We start from the raw sequence: 21968 nt of genomic DNA, 5'->3' as shown, positions 1-21968 counted from the left end.
AGGGTTACAGAAATAGAACTTCTGATCCTATTTCCGTCGTCTAAAAATGTTTTCTCTCGTTTCAGAGATGGTTCAAATATATTTCTTTCTTTCTTTTTTTTATTTCTTTACTACAGAAAGGACGTAGTAAAAACGTAGTTGAAAGAAGGTGAAGTTGCAAAACAAAGCCGTTAAGACCTAAAAAAAAAGGCTAAAAAAGGACCAACAAGCCAAAAGATGCCGAAAAATGCAAAAAAGGACAAATAAAACCCACCTTTTTCTGGCCTACGATGACCCAAAATGAACATATATTACGGTGGGCCTCATCTTCGGACACTAGGAAAGAAAAGGATTTTTCCTCAACTTCCGAGCCCTACTTATGATAACTTTAATTTTATGCAATTCAGGGAACCAAGCTGAAAAAAATTAAAATGTGGAGAATATGTAAAAATGGAGACATTTTATAACATCTTGCTATATTAGGAACATCAAGATTGGATGTATAATGTACGAAAATGTAAAAACTTAGAATGTAAAATCAGAGTTCCACTCTATATATTTCACACTCCTTCCCATTCTTGTTTCATGATTCTCTCACCATTCTACTAATGGGGAATGCAAAAGTTCTGACTATTGTGGTGATGTAGTCAAGTACACATCATAGAGTTAAAAAAATTATCTCAATTTAGTACAATCTAGTATCAATAAATTAAGAAAATAAATTATAAGCATATATTTTTCATTTTGTTACAACAAATTTTTAAGATGGACTGAACTGGAACTAAGCCAGGATTGTTAAATGTCCAGAAGTTGAAAATAATTTCAATTCTGGTCTTGGAGAGAAAATTAGCAAGTTAAATTAGTGTGGACCATGAAGAACGTTTTTATCTGTAAAGTAGTTCAATTCGGTCCTGGAACGTTTTTTTTTATATATATATATATTTTTGGTGGATAAATTTAAATACCGCCCAAGTTCAGTATTGAAATGAAACAATACACAACTTGGTCCAAATTTAAATTGTGCAAGAAAAAAGGTTTCAATCCAATAGAACTCATTAAAATTTATAGGTTCCTGGACTTTTAACTACCCTGAACTGAGCACAAGATGTAGGACAAGGGGGAGAAGGGGTGAATCTCTCTCTGGTCAAGCAATCTACTTACCTATCCCCTATTAATGCAAACAAGAAAACCTAGATAAATAGGTGATCTTTAGTTCAAATACGATTTCTTTCATGGTATTTAGATGTATATTAAATGTCACTGCCTTCGTCTACCTCCCTACTCATCACTGGACTCTGGTCTAGTGGTGCCAGACCATGTGGTCGAGTGGTTAGCACATTGCGCTGTGATGCCAAGTGTCCCAGTTTCGAATCCCTCTCAGGCTTAGTTGTTTGTGAATGTCCATTCATCAATTTCATCATTTCATCATGCCTCCCCATCTTCGCAAATTAGCCAAGAGGCACAAAACGCGAAGCAAAATAAACTAAATTAATCAATCTGATCTAGTGGTGAAGCATGATTTTTTAACGCAGTCATCGCAAGACTTGCCAAGGTCAATCTTTCAACCTGGCGGGGGAGGGGGACATTCCTACATTGGTAATGATGATAATAGTGTTCATGCACGACGTGTGAAGTAGAGATGGCCAAATCCATTTCTTTTCTACGGAGTATATGATCGTAAATTTAGGAAGACGAAACTTTCTAAACAAATTCTACACGAAAAAATGGAAAAATTGTTAAACCTCCCTCTCTCCTAAATTCGGATTGCCTCCGAAATCCAGGTAGTAAAATTTGCGAATCAAGATTTTAAATTTTCCGGAATCCTGATATTTTTGGTCATCCTTAGTGTGAAGGTAAGATGTGCTAGGAAAAAAGTTCTGTCTGGGTAAGTATGTTTGTGACCTCAAGAACAAAAATCAGTCTCATTTGTAACAGTAAACACAAAACAACAGGAATTACTTCGTGTTTTGTAAAGCAAAAACCTTTTTTTCCAAAATCAATATTTGAAACGTAGGATCCAAAAAAATTAAAAGGAGAAATACTATGAAGGAAATACAATGGATCCAGAACTGCTATTTTTTTTCCAGTTCTTTCCAGCACTAACCATATGGGGAAATTTATGCTTTTGCTTTCTTATATTTGTATGTGTTTTTCTCTAAAAAAAAAAAAAAATAATAAGAGCGTTGCATGCTTTACAGTGCTGGACATTCTGAAAAATTTCATCTTGATGAGATTACAGAAACCCTGCCACGTTTGTAAACAAGGGTGCTGAAAAAAGGTCTCTTGTGATCAGACCTTCAAGAGCAGGGGAAAAGTGGTCGAAAGACCTTGAATTCGCAGACCTGCTGTGATGACCTGGGCCACTGACACCACTACACTCAACAGGAAACATAGCAAGTTGGTTGGGTAAAGGGGATAGGACTGGGCTCTTCTTTTGATGCACTAAACTTAGCAAATCTCTTGCATTTTTCTAGCTGTTTCATGTTGTCACGTGACTAATTTCGTGCACATATGCAAATATTCTGACTTATTTTATTAAATTTTACTTTGTCGTCGCTGTATCTCTCGATGGCCAGATCTTAGTCTTATTTATTATAATTTTAATGATTCAATGCCAATGTACTGTACAAAGTGTTCCTTTATTTTTACTTTTCTGTAACGATGAAATACCAATATACTACACAATGTTTATCTTCCTTTTTGTTTTAATGATGTAATAACTAAATACTATTTTGTATCTTGATGTTTTCCATGCCCTTTTAATCAAGAGTCGATGGAAGGAAATACAATTCAAATCTAAAGAGTACCACAGACCTCCCAAAGAATACATTCAACATTTAAATGAATCCTCACACTGCGATTACTTACATACAGTCAAGAAAATTTGCATTTCGACACTTTACACATTTTTCACGTTTTCTGTGGGGCTTCGAAAAAGGTCAAAAGTACACATTTCTTCCATGATCATGATAATCATATCTTCAATCACTTCAACAATATGTGCAATGCTTACTCAGAATGTTTTCAACAGAGAATCTGATCTGTTTGCCCAAAATATGGCCCAATGAATTGTGGGGGAAGTTGTTCATTGAATATCATCCATTTTCAGAATTTGAAGTCAAATGCCTGGGACATCATACAATTCTCATGTGAATTTATTGACTGGCTATTATTCTACTTGCCTTCACATGTTTTGTCATCCAATAAGAGCTCATAACCTTCCGGACAACTACATCTGGCTCCACCAAGGAAATTAATGCAAGTGTGTGAGCAGCCAAAGTTATCATCTTTGCATTCGTCCATATCTGTGAAAAAAGGAAATTTGTCTTTTTTATCTATTTACTACTGTTAGCTTATATATGAAAATATTTCTAACATAAGCAGGATTCTTACTGAAGGTATTTAATTATACCGTAAAGACATATGAATGCTTGAAATATACAAAATTGAGCAAAATCTTTTTTGGTTTTTGGCTATTCAATACCTGTTCGAGAAAGTAGTAATTAAAAAAAATATATAGCGGATCGTCCAGAATACGTGTATGTAATATTGAATATCTATCTTCAAAATATGTCTAGTTTCATCATCCAAGCATTATTTGTTTCTAAAATATATCCATTTAAAAATATCACGTTTTGTAAAAGCAGGATCCACACCCACTCATGAAAATAGTCAAAATTCGAGAGCTCAAGGGTAAATGCCAGCCTGATGTCCTGAAATTATCTCACACATGCACATACCTACGTACAACATATGCTGTTCCCCACCACCCTGAAAAAATTTGGATCCACCTATCTTCCTTTCAACAAGCACTGGAAATATGCTTTCACATAAAATTATAGTTATAACTTCCAAATTTACTATCCTGTATCAAAATCTTTTATTAAACCTACCTATACATTCACCATGCCCATCCCTTCTGTATCCATGGCTGCAGTTTGTGGCTTCATCCTTGTTCAGTATTGCTTCTTGAGGAGTTCTGGCACACTTATATGATCCCATGGTGTTGATACATCCATAAGTACAATTAAGTGTCATATCCTCGATGTCACATTCATTTATATCTGTAAAAGGAACATTATGCTCACTGAAAAGAATTCCATCTAACATGGCAATTTTTCATTTGCATAGTCACTATTTCTTGCTTCCTCCAAATTTGGCTTAGGCTCAGTCTTTATTCTATTCTTGCACTCCTTGTATATACTTTGTTTAATTGAGCTTGAATTATAACACATTAAACAGTAGACATGTTAACACTATTTGTAGTTCCAAATTTTGTTTTGTGCTATTCAATGTTCAAGAATATACATACTTGAAATATTATTACACTCCATATAAAGCATGATACCTTTACATATCTTCAAATCCTTGCCAAGCATGAATCCCTCTGGGCAGATACAGAAGCGCTTCTCAGGGTGTTGAGGCAAAAGTGGAAACAGTTGAATTGTTGATGATATTTCAGATACAACCCAAGTAACCAAAAGTGGTTGACCCAACATTTAGGCCAATGTACTGAAAATTGTTGGCCAAACGTAAGACAACATTGGGCCAATGTACTGAAAATTGTTGGCCAAACATAAGACAACATTGGGCCAACATACTGAAAATTATTGGCCAAATGTAAGACAACGTTGGGCCAACGTACTGAAAATTGTTGGCCAAACGTAAGACAACATTGGGCCAATGTACTGAAAATTGTTGGCCAAACGTAAGACAACATTGGGCCAACATACTGAAAATTGTTGGCCAAAAGTAAGACAACATTGGGCCAACATACTGAAAATTGTTGGCCAAACGTAAGACAACATTGGGCAAACGTACTGAAAATTGTTGGCGAAACGTAAGACAACATTGGGCCAACATACTGAAAATTGTTGGCAAAACGTAAGACAACATTGGGCCAACGTACTGAAAATTGTTGGCCAAACGTAAGACAACACTGGGCCAACGTACTGAAAATTGTTGGCCAAACATAAGACAACATTGGGCCAATGTACTGAAAATTGTTGGCGAAACGTAAGACAACATTGGGCCAACATACTGAAAATTGTTGGCCAAACATAAGACAACATTGGACCAACATACTGAAAATTGTTGGCCAAAAGTAAGACAATATTGGGCCAACATACTGAAAATTGTTGGCCAAAAGTAAGACAACATTAGGCCAACATACTGAAAATTGTTGGACAAACATAAGACAACATTGGGCCAATGTACTGAAAATTGTTGGCGAAACGTAAGACAACATTGGGCCAACATACTGAAAATTGTTGGCGAAACGTAAGACAACATTGGGCCAACGTACTGAAAATTGTTGGCCAAAAGTAAGACAACACTGGGCCTAAGTACTGAAAATTGTTGGCCAAACATAAGACAACATTGGGCCAATGTACTGAAAATTGTTGGCCAAAAGTAAGACAACATTGGGCCAACATAGTGAAAATTGTTGGCCAAAAGTAAGACAACATTGGGCCAACATACTGAAAATTGTTGGCCAAACGTAAGACAACATTGGGCCAATGTACTGAAAATTGTTGGCCAAACGTAAGACAACATTGTGCCAACATACTGAAAATTGTTGGCCAAACGTAAGATAACATTGGGCCAATGTACTGAAAATTGTTGGCCAAACATAAGACAACATTGGGCCAATGTACAGAAAATTGTTGGCCAAACATAAGACAACATTGGACCAACGTACTGAAAATTGTTCACTGAACGTAAGACAACATTGGGCCAACGTACTCAAAATTGTTGGCCAAACGTAAGATAACATTGGGCCAATGTACTGAAAATTGTTGGCCAAACATAAGACAACATTGGGCCAATGTACAGAAAATTGTTGGCCAAACATAAGACAACATTGGGCCAACATACAGAAAATTGTTGGCCAAACATAAGACAACATTGGGGCAATGTACTGAAAATTGTTGGCCAAACGTAAGACAACATTGGGCCAACGTACTCAAAATTGTTCGCCAAATGTAAGACAACACTGGGCCAATGTATAGTTTTATGTTGGATCAACATACAGAAAACTAAAGTATAGTATATCATTCTTTTCAAGGCAGCATACCTTCACGTGGTAGCACAAAAATCTTTCTAGGGTTTACTTAGTTCTCCACCTTTCATGGAATTTAGTCTGCACATAACAATGTTTAATCACCTCCACAAGAATGCCTGTAAGAATATTCTTGTTCTGCTACAACTAAACAGACAAACAATAAGCAATTACCAACACATCTTTCATCAGTGGCAGCTGACAAAGAACTGGTAAGTGACTGCAAGTTAAAAAAAGCTTCTATGAGGGCAAATTGAAAAGTCTTTGTGCCTAATTTTTTTTCTAGCTTGTTATAAGTGTTATTACAAAAGCGAGATATACGAGCAATGCTTTTCTTGGAACAGACCTATTGTAACTTCCGATTTCTTCCATGGCACGGCGATGTTATCAGTTGGCAAAGATGACCGGAGTGCTCAGGAAGTTCAAGCCATATGAGCAGCGAAGTGTTATTCGTTTTTTATGGTGCAAAGGACAAACAGCCACAGATATCCACAGGGAAATGGAGCCAGTGTATGCGGACAAGTGTACAGAAGTTATTAACTGACAACCATTGACCGTAGGAAATGCCAAGTTCAGTGGCAATGTCCTTCAGATGAACAGTCGATCAGCTTTCACCATTTCATCAACATGGGTAATGTTGTCCGGTGTCAGCGAGGAACGAGGTTGGCCCGGTCGCTCATTGTCCTTCACATTTTCCCATCCATTTTCAAACTCCTTGCACCACAAGTGCACACTTCACACTGATAAACACTTGTCTCCATACACTGGCTCCATTGGATATCTGTGTCTGTTCGCTGCTCATATGGCGTGGACATCCTGAGCACTTCGGCCATCTTTGCCAACCAATAACAGTGCCGTGCCATGGAAGAAATCAGAAGTTGCAATAGGTCCGTTCCAAGAAAAGCCTACTGCATTGCTTGTATATCTCGCTTTTGTAATAACACTTATAAGAAGCTAGAAAAAAATTAGGCACAAAGACTTTTGGATATGGCCTTGTACTTTCATTAAAAATATATATACAAGGGCCATTTTCCTTGTAGCGGCAACACTGTTGGTATACCCTTGTCAGTTGTTGCTGGGATAAAAGATGGCCGGTTCTTGTTTGGTCTCATTTGGTCTTGTACTACGGATCATGTGTAGGTGTTTGGTGCTGAATAGTACTGTCGTGTGGTAGTTAGAAGACGTTAAAGTAAAGTGTGTGTATAATACCACCCTGAACAATGTTCACACATGAATAACAGTGAATATTCATCAAATTTCATGTTGCATGTGGAAGGAATGCACGGAAAAGTCACAAGGGTTTACGCTTCAATTTGGACTCGTATGATCTGGCTCACGTCTCATCAGTGGCAATAGTGAGAGCAAGGAATGTGTTAACTTCCAATTGCTAATGTGAAAGGTGCATGCGTGCACATTCCCATCTGTGCCATTGCTGAACTTCCGTCCATTTTGCCGATATCTTATGTAGGCCGATACGGTCAAGCGAGGTCCCCACATACCTCGCGTAAGCCCTTGTGAATTTGCCTTGCATTCCTTCCAAGTGCAACCACTGAAATTTGACGAATATTCACTGTTCTTCACAACTCCTTCAAATGTAACAACTCTTCACATAAATATTATACAAGGAATGGCAGCAACCTCACAATACCATCACACAACACAACATTATTTGAGAAAGGACCTAAATACATGGCTGTTCACTGTTTCAATAACCTTCCAAGTGACATAAAAATAATACAATCAGCTACCTCATATAAAAAGCATGTAAAAAAATACCTATTAGATCATTGTTTTTATTCTGTTAAAGAGTACCTGACAATAAATTGCAAATTGTCACATCCTAAATGAACTCCTAGGACATGTATATGTATGTATTGATTTTATCTATTATATGTATGTAAATTAATGTAAACCTTGCAACTAACAGCAAGAACAAGGAGAATCAATTATAATGTAATCAATGTTTTTTTTAAATGTTATGTATAATATCTTCATACTTGTACCTATTTGAAAATAATTATTAACTGTAATGTGCTGACATGTTCCATACCATGTGTGGAAAACAACCACTGTACAATGGTCAAAGGAATGAAATAAATCATATCATATCATATCATATGAACATTGTCCATGGCAGTATTATACACACACTTTACTTTAACCTCTTCTAACTACCACAGAACAGTACTATTCAGCACCAAACGCCTACACACGATCCGTAGGACAAGACTAAACATGACCCAATTGTCTTTTGTCCCAGCGACAACTGACAGGGGTATACCAACAGTGTTGCCACTAGAAGAAAAATGACTCTCGTATTTCCCATATATGCTGCGACTGAAATATTCTAAAAGAAACAATGTTATGTGAAATTTGTTTTACGCTCTAGAATTTACAGTATAGTCTTCAAAGTTGTCTTAACATGAGAAATTTGTTTCTCAAACTGATTTTGATTCACTTTTCCATAGTTGAGCAAACGTTGGGAACCACCATTGGCCCAACGTAAGACCAACGTCAATTTGCCAACTAATTTAAAGCCAACCTTTCCCACGTAAAAACTGACGCTGGCCCAATGGTTATGGTTACTTGGAAATATACTGTACCTTCACATGTTTTCCAATCTTCACCAAGCATGAATCCCTCTGGGCAGATGCAGAAGGCACTTCCGAGGGTGTTGAGGCAAGAGTGGGAGCAGTTGAAGTTGTTGGTGGCGCATTCATCCTCGTCCTCACACGTGTGGTTGTCTGCTGCCAAAGTGGTCCCAGGAATCCCCTCGCAGCTGCATGTATAGCCACCCCACGTGTTGGTGCATGTATCTTGACATGGCCCATGCCCGTTCCTCAAAAGACATTCATTTCGATCTAAAAAATAAAATAGTTTACTCAAATTAAATCAATTCCAAAAAGTATCCTGAAAATCTCTGGAGTAAAATCACACATTACAGTAGAGAAGGGGAGAAAACAATTTGGCAGAGAGAAGCAGTAAACACTGCTGCAAAGGCTGATAACTGCAGTCACCGTTTCCCACTCCACGCAATTCTGTTTCCTCGTACTCCATTGGTTGAGCCCTCTTGAGCCACCACTTGCACAGAGACTTGCTTTCATTCGTTCACTTCAGAGATACCCTGGATAGAGTATAGTTGGGGGGGGAGTGGATTTTACAGATAAAGAGAAGTTCCTACATGTGTATGTCTATAATGGTTTCATTGTATTGCTGAAGATGTCTTTCGGATATCAGTAAGTCATGAGATAGATGAAAGTACTGGCATTCTTCATGACACCACTATTTTATTAATAAATTTGTATACATATTATTGTGCACCATGGGCATATATAAGGGGGGTCAACGGGTCCAACCCCCCCAAAAAAAGGTTCAACAAAATTACCAGATTACCTGTTCTATCAGCTTGTTCATAAAAATGTCTTCGGACTAATTTTATTCTCCTAAATTCGAGACGTTTAGGACAGGATATGGATGGGAAGAAAATTGTGTAATTCCACACACTAGATGGGACTGCAGGCCAAATGTCTGCAATTTCCTGACAGTTTCGGAATTTCTGTGATAAGAAACTTCATTGGGACTGTCAAATCAGTTATATTTTTTTTCCTTCGAGTTTTCTTAAAGGAATTTGGTTTTTAAAAACATAGTGCAAGGAAATCAGGGAAACACCTTAACATTCTCAAGTTATTTGACACAAGATGAACAGAAAAGCATCAGTACTAACTGTAAGTAGCGTGGCTTGTGGAATTGTATTCACTAATTATAGAAACTACGGACCTTACAATTTACTAGTAAAAGAGAAATATTTCAGCAAGCTCCTCAGTTTCTTCACTGTGTAACCAGTGAGGAGTTTGAAACATCTTCACTTGTTCTAACCAAATTGTTTTCATGTAGTGAAAGATTATGTCGGGCACCTCAAAAGGGGTACTGTGAACATGTCAGTATTCTAAACGAGATATTAAAAAAAATTGCACCCACCCCCCCCCCCCCATCATGGACGTCCGCAGATATTCTCCATGGAGGGACAAGCAAGGTATTTTTCCATGGGGCATATTACCCCGATAATAGTTTTGCTCCCTCAAAAAAAAAAAACACTTGAATTTGAAATTATCACATTCCCGCATCCCCATTATAATAATTAATGTAAATTACTGTAACTGAAATCAAATTATACTTGAGAAATATATAATTTTATATTGACATTAGTTTCCTAAGGGGGAGTGTGGCCATGCTTGTCCCCCTTCCAGATGTCCATTCCACTGTATTATACTTTCACCTAGAAATTTAGTGTAGAGGAATCTTACAGACATTACTAAACTATATTATACTTTGAAGCTGATGAAAGTTCGAAGCAACTACGAGGAAAGGGGGTGCAGTGGACGGAAATCAATTCTGAGGAGGGGGGGCAAACATTTAAGTAAAAGAATGCAAGGCTAGCCGAATCTAAGAGTTGCACCTTTCTTGCATTATTTCTTCCAGACGGCCAAGCGAACCTGCAGTGGGGCACAGGGGGTAACTGCCCACTCAATTTAAAATTTCACCGGGAGTAAAGAGAATGCCATGGCACCCCATGAAATTTTTTGTGCCCTATTAAATAAATATTGTTTTGAGTTTCCAAAAATTTGGATCCTAGATTTGCTCGCTTCACTTGCTACTTTACTTCTTGGTACTACAGTGTAAATTACTATAAAGAGAGAGAGAGAGGAATACTAACAACTAAGAACTTCAGACTGTTGCTGCTAAACAGTTTTGTCTTAAATTCAGGAGCAATTGTTCGGAGAGCTGCCCCTGTGGCGGAGTAGTTAGCACATCGTGCTACGACGCCAGGGGTCCCGGGTTCGAATCCTGGCCTGGGCATGTATGTTTGCGAGTGTCCGTTCATCAATTTCATCACATCATCACTCATCCCCATCTTCGCAAATTAGCCAAAAGTGGCACGAAAAGTGAAGTAAAAAAAAAAAAGAAACAAATCAGCCAATCAATTGTTCAGAGGTAAAGGTGCATGCACATTTCAGAGACAATTTATATCATTTTTTCTCTTGATTTGTTATGGGAAGGATGAATTGATTATGTAATGTATTTGAATATACAGGGTGTTTCCGAGCTGATGATACAAACTTTCAGGGATGATGGAGAAGGGCACACGTATCAATTTGAGATAAGGAACCCTGGTCCAGAAACGACTTAGTCGAAATTCTAGGTGAAAATCGGTGGATGAAGATGTAATACTTTTATTACCTGCATAAGTTTGACAAGCTGCTACATTCACAACAGTTGTTCAAAGTGGTGTTCCTCGGCTTCGCTGCAGGCATCACATCATCGCACAAAGTTTTGGCGTACCCAGGCAGCGAGAATTCTTGCGAGAAGATCTTCTGCAGTCTCGCTTCCTGTGATATTGTTCGAACGACCCCAGGGTTGTTCCAATGGGTACGCCAGAACTTTGTGCAACAATGTCATGCCTGCAGCGAAGCCGAGGGACACCACTTTGAACAACTGTTGTGAATGTAGCAGCTTGTCAAACTTATGCAGGTAATAAAAGTATTACATCTTCATCCACCGATTTTCACCTAGAATTTCGACTAAGTCGTTTCTGGACCAGGGTTCCTTATCTCAAATTGATACATGTGCCCTTCTCAATCATCCCTGAAAGTTTGTATCATCAGCCTGGAAACACCCTGTATATATATATATATAATATACACACACACCCTCAATGCAATAAAACTAAAAGAGTGAAATAAAATGAGGTTTTTCTTTCCAGACTAAACTTTCATCAAGGCTTTTCTCTCCCCTAATCAGAGGGTCTGTGCGCGCCTATGGCAATGATATACCAGGTGGTTATAATTAAAGTGACGGTGTTCAGAGTGGTACAGCACGGGCTGTAATGAGAGTAGCAGTCTGAAACTTCGTAGATATGCTAATGAAGCAATGCGCTCGCGAATTGTGCAAAAAAAATAGTTCCAATTCCCGCCACCAGGTTAAAAATGGCGCTGTAAGCAGTCAAAACTTGGTATAGTTACAGGAAAAACACTATAAATCGCAGAAAACAATACTCTTTGTAATAAAATATCGCTACAATTTCACTATTCGAATTACATTACTAAAGGAAAAAGCAACAAGCGTCACCAACCACAACCAGGGAGCTCACACAATGGTTAGGCAATGTCACCGACTTTGACGTCAGAGTTACGGAAAATTCCACGTTTTGACTGCTTACAGCGCCATTTTTACCCTGGTGGCGAGAATTGGAACTATTTTTATTTTTTGCATAATTCGCGAGCGCATTGCTTCATTAGCATATCTACGAAGTTTCAGACTGCTACTCTCATTACAGCCCGTGCTGTACCACTCTGAACACCGTCACTTTAATTATAACCACCTGGTACTTCGAAATAGATTTCTGTTTCTTTTTAAGAAGTGTAAAGAATATTACAATGGATATGTACGTACACACAACTTTGTCTGGTCCAGCACCTCCTCCCCCCTTCCCTTCACTCCCCAGCAAGCTTCAGGTCAGCTGTGTCCCGGATTTTCACTTATGACTTATAGCAACCCTAATCATACCAAAAGTTGAACCCCCCCCCCTTACGTGAACTATATATACGCCCATGTTGTGCACCCTTACTAGTACTTATTGTACTGGAGATTTTATTGAACTTGAGATAATTTTTAAGTTGTGAAAAGTGAAGAAAAATAAACCAAATCAAGCAACCAATCAATCAATCTTTCAGTGGACCAGATTTTGTTCAAAAGCTACAATAACTTCAAATGTCAATAGTTGTCACAACTCCATGATCATCACCAAGCTCACTTTCTACTCTTTGCCTTCCAATACTTCCAATATTATACAGATGCAACTTAAATAAGTGTCATAGCAACATTGGAAGGATTCAGACGAAGTAATTTTTGTATTTCATTTATTTATTTATTTATTTTTAACACTGCAGTGCTGCGTAAAACTGTTCAGACACAAATAATTGTGTTATTATTACAAGTTTTTGTTGGATGGAGGCGTCCTTGGAGCAATTCTTTTGCACAAGCGCCATCTTCAACTCGTTACAATAGCCAGTTGTGCAACTGTCAAAACATCAGAGTTTTTGTACATGAGAGTCCACGTGCATTGTTGTTTTTCATTTCGGACATACAGTGCTGAGGTTTCCCGTCAGAGTTGTTGCTGTGAAAATGGATTGCAAGGCAGAGCAGAGGGAATTTTGGACCTGATGAACGAGCTGTGGCCAAGGAAAGAAATAATCATACAATTTTTGAGCAAAAAAAGTGAGCCCCATACCATCTGTAATGGCATTACGGAAACAGCAGGCACGGTGGTACAAAACAAAACAACATTGATTTCGTGAACAAAACAAAGATAATTATTATAAAAATATAGAGCAATCATTACAGATGTTTAGCCAAATGTTCAGTGGTGTGTAAAATAATGAAATAAAATATTGTCGCTGAAACATTAATACATTATTTGCGATTAAATGTCATTGAGCGCAATGCCGCCTGCACATGTAATTATATTTATGAAGGGAATGCATGCACTGCAGTGTTAAATTTAATGTCCCTCTTCTGCCATCTTGGCCAATCATAGGGTTACCAGATCGATATAAAGGAAATGTAGGACATAATGTTCCAAAACGTATCTCTTTAAGTCAAAATGTAGGACACAAAACATTCACAATCAATAATACACATTTCCAGAACATGTTAGAAAGTAATTTCAAATTTACAGTTTTCAGATTTTAAAAAAATATATTTCTTAATGAATTCTTAAATGCAAAATTTCCATACTTGTAATCATGTTTTAACTTCTCAGAAAAGCAAATTTTTATTAAAATTTCAAATTTAGTCAAAATATGTTTATGAGACCCTGAACAGTCAAACCAAACTATTTACAGACTTGTTCAAAAAATATTCCTCTCATGACCTCGTTATGCTGCTGGTAATAAAAGTACTCTCTAAATATAACCTGGAATGGCAAACAAATATTCAGCAATTACCAAACTTGAAATGGTTCCAGAAGTTTCATCTAGGGTAGTTTTTAGTTCAATAGATCTGTTCTCTATATGCCCTGCTCTAATAATAGGAAACACCTTGTTGTATCAGTATAAACCCCAAGGCAAGAAATTCCACTCAGGCACTGAACAGTGACATCATCAGAATGTGGCCTCAAAACTTTGTTCATTAATTGATTCCATTCTTGTTCTATCAGAAGCCTTTCTTTTCTTTTTGGATAATGACTCAATCAAAATAAATTTCACTATTGAGTTTGGGAGTGCAGTCCAGATACTTGTAACTTGCATGGTTTCTCTTTGTGTAACTAAAACATGTATTTTCCCAATTAATATTTTGTGATGCTCAAAATGTAGGACATTTATATTTTTCAAATTCCTCCCAGACACCGGACATAAGGCTAAAATGTAGGATATGTCTGGGAAAAACCGGACGTCTGGTAACCGTAGCCAATTATGACAATGAGAATGAATTGATATTCTGCGGAATTAATGAAGGGACATTTATGAACATGAACCTAGAACTTTTAGTTGCAAGACTAATTTACCCACTCAGTATCTTAAGGCTTACAATATTGATACAAATATTATCAGTAGAGCCCGGAAGCTCAGGCATTTATTTTCGTTAAAATAGGCAGCCAAAAAGGCATTTATAATGTGGAAAATAGGCACTAAAATAAAAAAAGGCAAAATAAACCGAAAAATAGGCACATTTGGAAGTATTTTTTCTCATGGTTGATTGTTTTTTCACATATCTTGCAGAGAAGAATGTGAAAATGTGCTTTCATGAAATTCACGCACGTAACCATGTAACTTACCACTTAATGGCACACTAAATTTCGGCATGATGACAACTACACGATCCTTTCCCTCCAAAGTGCAGAACTAAACTAAAGATAGAGAACTTGATTTTGGAATCCATGCAAAGGCCCTTGGGCATTAGTGCTGTTTCTTGTCAATAACCTCCTGACATGGATGCTGGACGTGATGACGTAATTGTGCAGATGTTCTGCAACAGGTTTTCAGCAGTCAATCATGCACAAGGAAATGTTAACCGAAAGGCAATATCCTAACTCAGCATGAAATACTTTTTTCTCACACTTTTCTCCTTCAGCAATATTGAAACATGCGTGAGTTCAATATTACTTAAATAAGGCGAAAATTATTCACATAATAAACGGAAGAAAAATAAATGCCAAGAACGTTTTTTGGGAGAAAAATAATATATATACACTCTTTCTTAAAAAAAATGGTCAAATTACTTTGAAAAAGGCAAAAAAGGCATTATAATTAAAAATAGGCAGTGGGGTCCCAAATAGGCAAAATAGGCAAAATGAAAAGTCTTCTAAAACATTGGAAACAACATAAAAAAGTATATCCGGAAAATTTTATTAATATATGCAGTAGATAAAAAGAGGCATTTTGCCAAACTTCCAGGCTCTAATTATCAGTAACCACATTAGACATCATAATAAGGAAATACAATATACACAATTATCTTATAATATAAATCAAATGAACGGGATCCTTTGATATTTTCTTCAGCTTCATAAGAGACTCACCAGTGCATGTTCTTCCATTGGAAGCAAGACGAAATCCAGGAGAACAAGTACATCTATAGGATCCAGGTTTGTTAATACACAGACCTTCACAATCACCATTACCGTCCTCACATTCATCAATATCTGCAACAGAAGCAGGGGAAAAACAACATGTAGAAGCAACACAGCACAGCACAGCACACAACAAGCAAACATTGTTGCATACATAAGCATGTACAGACACAGTGGCAATACCAATCACAAATCACTACTAATTTGAAAGGCAAGGAATGTTTAAGAAAATTAACACATCTGAAGCATAAATTTGTTTTTCTTTCTAACAAATATTTGTTCTGTTATACATGAAAAATAATATAATTTATTGCTATACTAGTCATTTTCATGCATTCAATCGCATATATATCATGGTAGGTTTGAGGAAATAAACATGGAAGTTCAGAAGCAGGTACCTATTAATTGTAAAGAAAACTAAAGGATCGCAAATTCTATTTGTTGTAACAAACTTGACTACAGATTTTATTCAAAATATTTTTAGGAGTCTTCCTTGCTGTAGCAGACCTTACAGAAATATGCCTCTTGAATTATTGTAAGAGAATGTATAGCTTTACGTCAGCCATATACTTACGGATTTTTTTTAAAAAATGTAGTCAAATGTGGCATCTTTATATCTTTCAATGTTTCCTATCTATTTAGAAATAATGCTGCTACAAGCAGTAACTGTGACTAGTTAATCTCTTGAAATTAGTACCTGTAACTGCACCTCTGTTATTTCTAAGTAACCATGAATGAAATTACTGCAGTTACTTTTCGTCACATTTCATCATGGAAGGAAGTTCTCTTCATTCAGATTTTTCCAATACCTTGAACCAGGTGTTCATCCGAAAGAAGAGGTGACTTGATGATGATTAATATTGTGTGGAAAAAGTGACACTTCAATTGCCCAAATTGCCACTGCATGTGCTCCACTTGCATTTATTTTAGAACAGCTCAGACATAATATTATATATTTCGAACCAGTGGCGGCCGGCGGCAACTATGATGGGTAGTGCCAACGTGATCAAGTAAATAGAAAAAAAAACCTCCACAATGCCCCCCACCCTGCCCCCTCCTTGAGGTTGCGCCACTGGCCAAGATGTTTAGTCTCATTTGGTAACGTGGAAAAAACATGTGTTTAAGTAATAACGTACTAATCCGATTCATCTTCACTCACTAACCTATCTTTATACACTACAGGAAACTTCCCTAACAATATAACAATTACAAGAGGAAAGGAAAAACATATCCTATCACCTTCTCCTCCTCCATACACACGTATTCTAACTGCATGTCGAAAATATCTTTGTTATGAAAAGAAATTGTTAAAATGCCAAAGGAAACTCGCATCATCATAGGATTTTTTAATTTTATATTTTTAAAAAAGTCTGGATGGCCCTCTTGGTTCATCTATCTATTATCAAAAATGTTCATTTAAATTTGGAAAAATACTAGGTTCATTTCTCCAAAAGTAGGCAGAAATTACTTCCCCAACGGGTCTTACAAACCAGTCGTATTTAGCGACTTTTTTCTGAAGGTGGCAACTGTGTCGTGTCAACACTGCGAAAGTTCCCTTGCCAGGCCAGGCGAAGACAGGCACGGTTTCTTATGGGCTAACCCCAACCCCTGCCACTTTGTTCTCGGCTCATAGTGGAAATGTTCCTCGCTGAGACTTCTTCAACCCTCTGCACGTGTGTCAACTTGGTTAGGCCAGCTCTTGGGCGGCACGGACTGTTGCCTCGCGAGGATACGAACGAAACAGCTGGCGATGCAGTGAGGAGGTTGGGGCGGTCGTCACGTCAGCTTGTCCGATTGCAAGATTCGAATCTCCTTGTCTGTAAACTATCAATGTATTAATTTAACTTTACTTGGCGACATATGTGTTTCTTCTGAGGGTAGTGCCATGGCACGGCGGCTCTACCCATTGAGCCGCCGCTGTTTCCAACAATCATTCTAGACATGCCACAGTTTCTTAACAGTAAAGAGAAAAATGCAGTTTAAAGTAAAGAGGGTTAACATTGAGACTTATTACCTCTGCGTTTGTTTAAAATATAAAAATATATTAGGTTAATAATACAATTTAATGAAAATTAATGTTCATTTTTTAAGCCATCAGTGAAATTAAAGAACAGTCTGCTTGCAATTCATGCGTGGAGTTAACTGTCAACAAAGAAGTAACTGTAAAAGTAACTTTGTCACTTTATTAACTTGTAACCCAGTTACTAACAATTACTTTTAAAAAGTAACTTTCAAACACAGTCCTCTGTTGTGGTTTCACTTAACATTCCTTGCAAAATTTACCATTCACCAGTTCTAACTATAGAGGCATTTAGACAAAGGACAACAACAAAGCATTGTTCTAATATATAAACAAAATATGTAAAACAAGCAATGCTATATAGGACATGAAAGCTAATAACACTAACAGGCACTAAAATAGCATAATTACTCAACCAGGAAACATCAACTATTAACAAAATGATAAATTCACTTGATATGGAATGCAGTATTAACATATTCTATCCAAAACTTTTGGGTTTAAGATCATCTGTCTAGGATAATTTGCTCACATTGTGCATAGTATCTAACTACACTACTCACATATTACTTTATATTTTTAAATACGTATATCCAATCCAATAATCATAGCACTGACCAAGGCAATAGAAATTATGAGATGATGATGAGTCCTGAGTTTTTATTTCAAGTCCATTTTATGTACGGCTAGGCTAATCAGGACCAGGCCTACAATTTAAAGTTAGATCTGATCCACTATGTGCCTTCACCAGGTATGAAATCCAGAATGATTGTAATCAAGGAGTTCGGGATTCATTACCTGTTGGAGGCACATTACACAGTGGTTTGGAACCCACTTTAAACTGTAGGTCCAGTCCCAAATAGACTATCTGCGCCTGAAGTGGATAAATATTTACAAAAATTTCATTTAATTGTACTTTCTTGTACTTCTTCTTAATTGTGGCCGCGGTGGCTCAGTCGGTAACGCGTCTGACTACCATGTAAAAGGTCCCGGGTTCGATCCCCGGCCGGTTCAAATCCGGGAACTTTTATAACGGTGGAAGCGGCCCCGGCGCCCACCCAGCGTCGAATAACATGGGTACCTGGGGGAAACCCTGGGGGGTAAAGGCGGTCAGGGACGTGATGCTGATCACATCACCCCCACTTGCGACCGGATCAAGAAAGTGTGGGGCGTTACCCCCACACCCCCTATACGCCTTCATGGCGTGGTGCTATGCACAGGGGAACACTTTACCTTTTACCTTTTTGTACTTTCTTTACTGAACACCAAAGAACCCTGCTTCTGCATTTATTTTCAGAAATTCTTCCCATTTATTCCTCAGACTAAAAGAACTGCACACTTTATATCTTGTTGACTAATTATAACACCATTAAGCCTTGTTTCCATGATATGAAAAACTCAATATGCTGACCAAGGCAGAAATTTATTTTATTATAAAACATAAACTAAACGTAACGTTTCAACCTTCTAGCAAGGTCTTCTTCAGACTCTGCACCAAGTACAAATGTAACAAGGTACAAAAGAGGACGATATACAGGGTGATTCTAAAGGTAGGGTACAAACGAAAACCACAGATTCCTCCCATGAAATAGAGACGAAAGTGCCCGTTCCACTTTGCCGAGAGATGCCTCCGTGAGGAGCTAGACAACGCCGAAAACGTGTGAAAATGAACTTCACACCGCTGTACAGCCAGTACCAGTGAAGATAGAAAGGCGGAACAAAAGAAGTCAAAAGGAACACCAAAGTCGCCCATCCGAAAAACACCAGGCGGCAGCTGCGCAACGCATGTGCATGGGGTTCCACAAAGGAAATAGGAGTGTCCCGCAACACAAGTGAAGGGAGAGGGTAGCGATCGACAACGGTAGGGACAAAAGAAGCAATGAAGCATGAAGGAACAACTCCACAGCGGGAAACAAACATCATGACTGAAGCAGTGCAGTCGAGAAAAGTAGTGCGGGGTTGCAGAACCACTGGAGGACGACGTAGGACGAAGAAACAGACCGAGAATGTAAGCAAAGTGGTCCGTGACACTCGACAGGCAACAGACGCATACATGGTTCGGGGCAGAAATGGCGGCGCTGGCGGTGCAGCGCATGGGGAGTCCCCAAACACAGTGGGGAGACACCGCAGCAAGAACAAAGCACGGTGCAACAAAAGAGAAAGAGGACCGGACGGGGACCTGCCAAGGAGTCAACAAATACGGGACGAGGGATTCCCCGTAGCAGCACCGAGAGGATGTCACACAGAGGTCGTGCGCCAGCAGGACAAACACAGCAACTACGGGCACAGGAGGTTATTGCCAATGAAAGGTGCACGTACAGATAGGACCACGTACCCAAAACCGCACTACTTTTCTTGACTGCACTGCTTCAGTCATGGTGTTTGTTTCCCGCTGTGCAATTGTTACTTCATGCTTCATTGCTTCTTTTGTCCCTACCGTTGTCGATCGCTACCCTCTCCCTTCACTTGTGTTGCGGGACACTCCTATTTCCTTTGTGGAAACCCATGCGCATGCGTTGCGCAGCTGCCGCCTGGTGATTTTCGGATGGACGACTTTGGTGTTCCTTTTGACTTCTTTTGTTCCGCCTTTCTATCTTCACTGGTACTGGCTGTACAGCGGTGTGAAGTTCATTTTCACAAGTTTTCGGCGTTGTCTAGCTCCTCACGGAGGCATCTCTCGGCAAAGTGGAAGAGGCACTTTCGTCTCTATTTCATGGGAGGAATCTGTGGTTTTCGTTTGTACCCTACCTTTAGAATCACCCTGTATACACACAAACATTACTCCCCTCCAGACTATTAGAAAGTTGTTCTGGAACATTGTAGCAGGTGGCTTTCCCTTGTCAACTGTACTTTCACTAAAAGGCTAAACATAGAGGCTGAAAGACAGGTTGAAACAACATAGGGATGATGTACGACTTAAGAGAGAGAGAGAGAGAGAGAGAGAAATGTGATATTTAAACACACGAGAGAAACAGGACACGACATAGAGTGGGATGAGGCTAAGCAGATAGGAAGGGAGAAGAGAATGCTAGTGAGAAAATGGAAGGAGGTCAAGAAAATAGAGAAGAAAGGTGAAGAAGACACAATGAAATGGAATTGGGGACTGAAGTTAAACAAAGAATGGAAGAAGGTGTTAGAAAGAGTGGAAAGAACAAGAGAGAAAGAGGAAAGGAGAAGGAAGAAGAATGAAGGAAAGAGAGCGTGAGATAAAGAGTCCAACCACATTCTAGATGGAAGAAAATATGTTTAGCCTTTTAGTGAAAGTACAGTTGACAAGGGAAAGCCTGATAGAATGTTCCAGAACAACTTTCTAATAGTCTGGAAGGGAATGTTTGTGTATATATATCGTTCTGTTTTTGTACCTTGTTACATTTGTACTTGGTACAGAGTCTGAAGAAGACCTTGCTAGAAGGTTGAAACGTATGTTTAGTTTATGTTTTATAATAAAATAAATTTATGCCTTGGTCAGCATATTGAGTTTTTCTTGTTGACTAGTGTCAATTCATGTGACACCTTACTATGATGTTGAGGTGCTGAACAACAGTGCCCAGTGGTATAGTTTGTATGGCACGTGTCAGCTTAAACAATATTCTTCAGGAGCTCATCTGAAAGTCGGTGGCCACAGGGCTCATTCTCCAGTGTTATATCTCCGGAACGAAATTACACACACACACCATTAGCATATAATGCATTCATTAGCTCCACCTGTTCCAAATGTGATGATAATGTTATTTGCTATACATCATGCAGCAGTTTTAACTGACAGGAAAAGCATTCGCAGTTGTATGGTCTTCTTGGTTCATTTTGGCATGGTCCTATTCAACATCATTACCAGTGGCGTGGCGTGACTTTTAAAAAGTGTTACCGGCTATCAATCAGTACGACAATTATGCCTGCTAGACGTTATTACACCTCCCCCCCCCCCACCCTTTCGGTAAAGAAAACATGTCTTCGAGCTAAATATTTGTTCATTTCGTTCTTGTTTTGCAATCAGCACAGTGATTTAGCTACAAACACTCCTACAAAGAACTACCACTCATGAGACAGTTACCACGAAAATCCAATGAATAGTGGTAGAGCCTTGTCAATTCTTCATCTGTCCCCGTTTCTTTGAAATGAGCTGCGAAGGGGAAGAAGAAGAACCACACTTTTCTCGGGTCAGTTGACGTTTGTGTGGTTAGTACTGAGCAGACGACAGAACTCCGCTCCTTTGTGGAAAGGAAGCCCAGCTGTATACGTACTACTGTTGCCAACTTAGTATTTTGGAGCAAGGTTTGTCC

The 21968-nt window shown here is 38.4% G+C and overlaps 1 protein-coding gene across 3 annotated transcripts in view; it reads right to left on the bottom strand.

The window, feature by feature from the left end:
• LOC145981619 (uncharacterized) overlaps positions 1-21968 on the bottom strand; it is a 427540-nt gene that overhangs the window by 79436 nt on the left and 326136 nt on the right. For 2 of the 3 annotated variants that reach the window (XM_083114992.1, XM_083114994.1), the window contains exons 8-11: positions 15618-15740; positions 8644-8901; positions 3873-4043; positions 3162-3284 (exon numbers count right to left, since the gene is read on the bottom strand). In XM_083114992.1, the coding sequence (XP_082971118.1) occupies positions 3162-3284; positions 3873-4043; positions 8644-8901; positions 15618-15740 (675 nt within the window). The remainder of the gene's footprint in view (positions 1-3161; positions 3285-3872; positions 4044-8643; positions 8902-15617; positions 15741-21968) is intronic. The other variant, XM_083114993.1, reaches the window with a different exon arrangement.

This window comes from Lepisma saccharinum, chromosome 29, assembly GCF_977018435.1.
Source record: "Lepisma saccharinum chromosome 29, izLepSacc3.1, whole genome shotgun sequence".
NCBI classification, from domain to species: Eukaryota; Metazoa; Arthropoda; class Insecta; order Zygentoma; family Lepismatidae; genus Lepisma; species Lepisma saccharinum.
The sequence above is the reverse complement of the archived record's forward strand: the minus strand, read 5'-3'. Positions and strand labels throughout refer to the sequence as shown.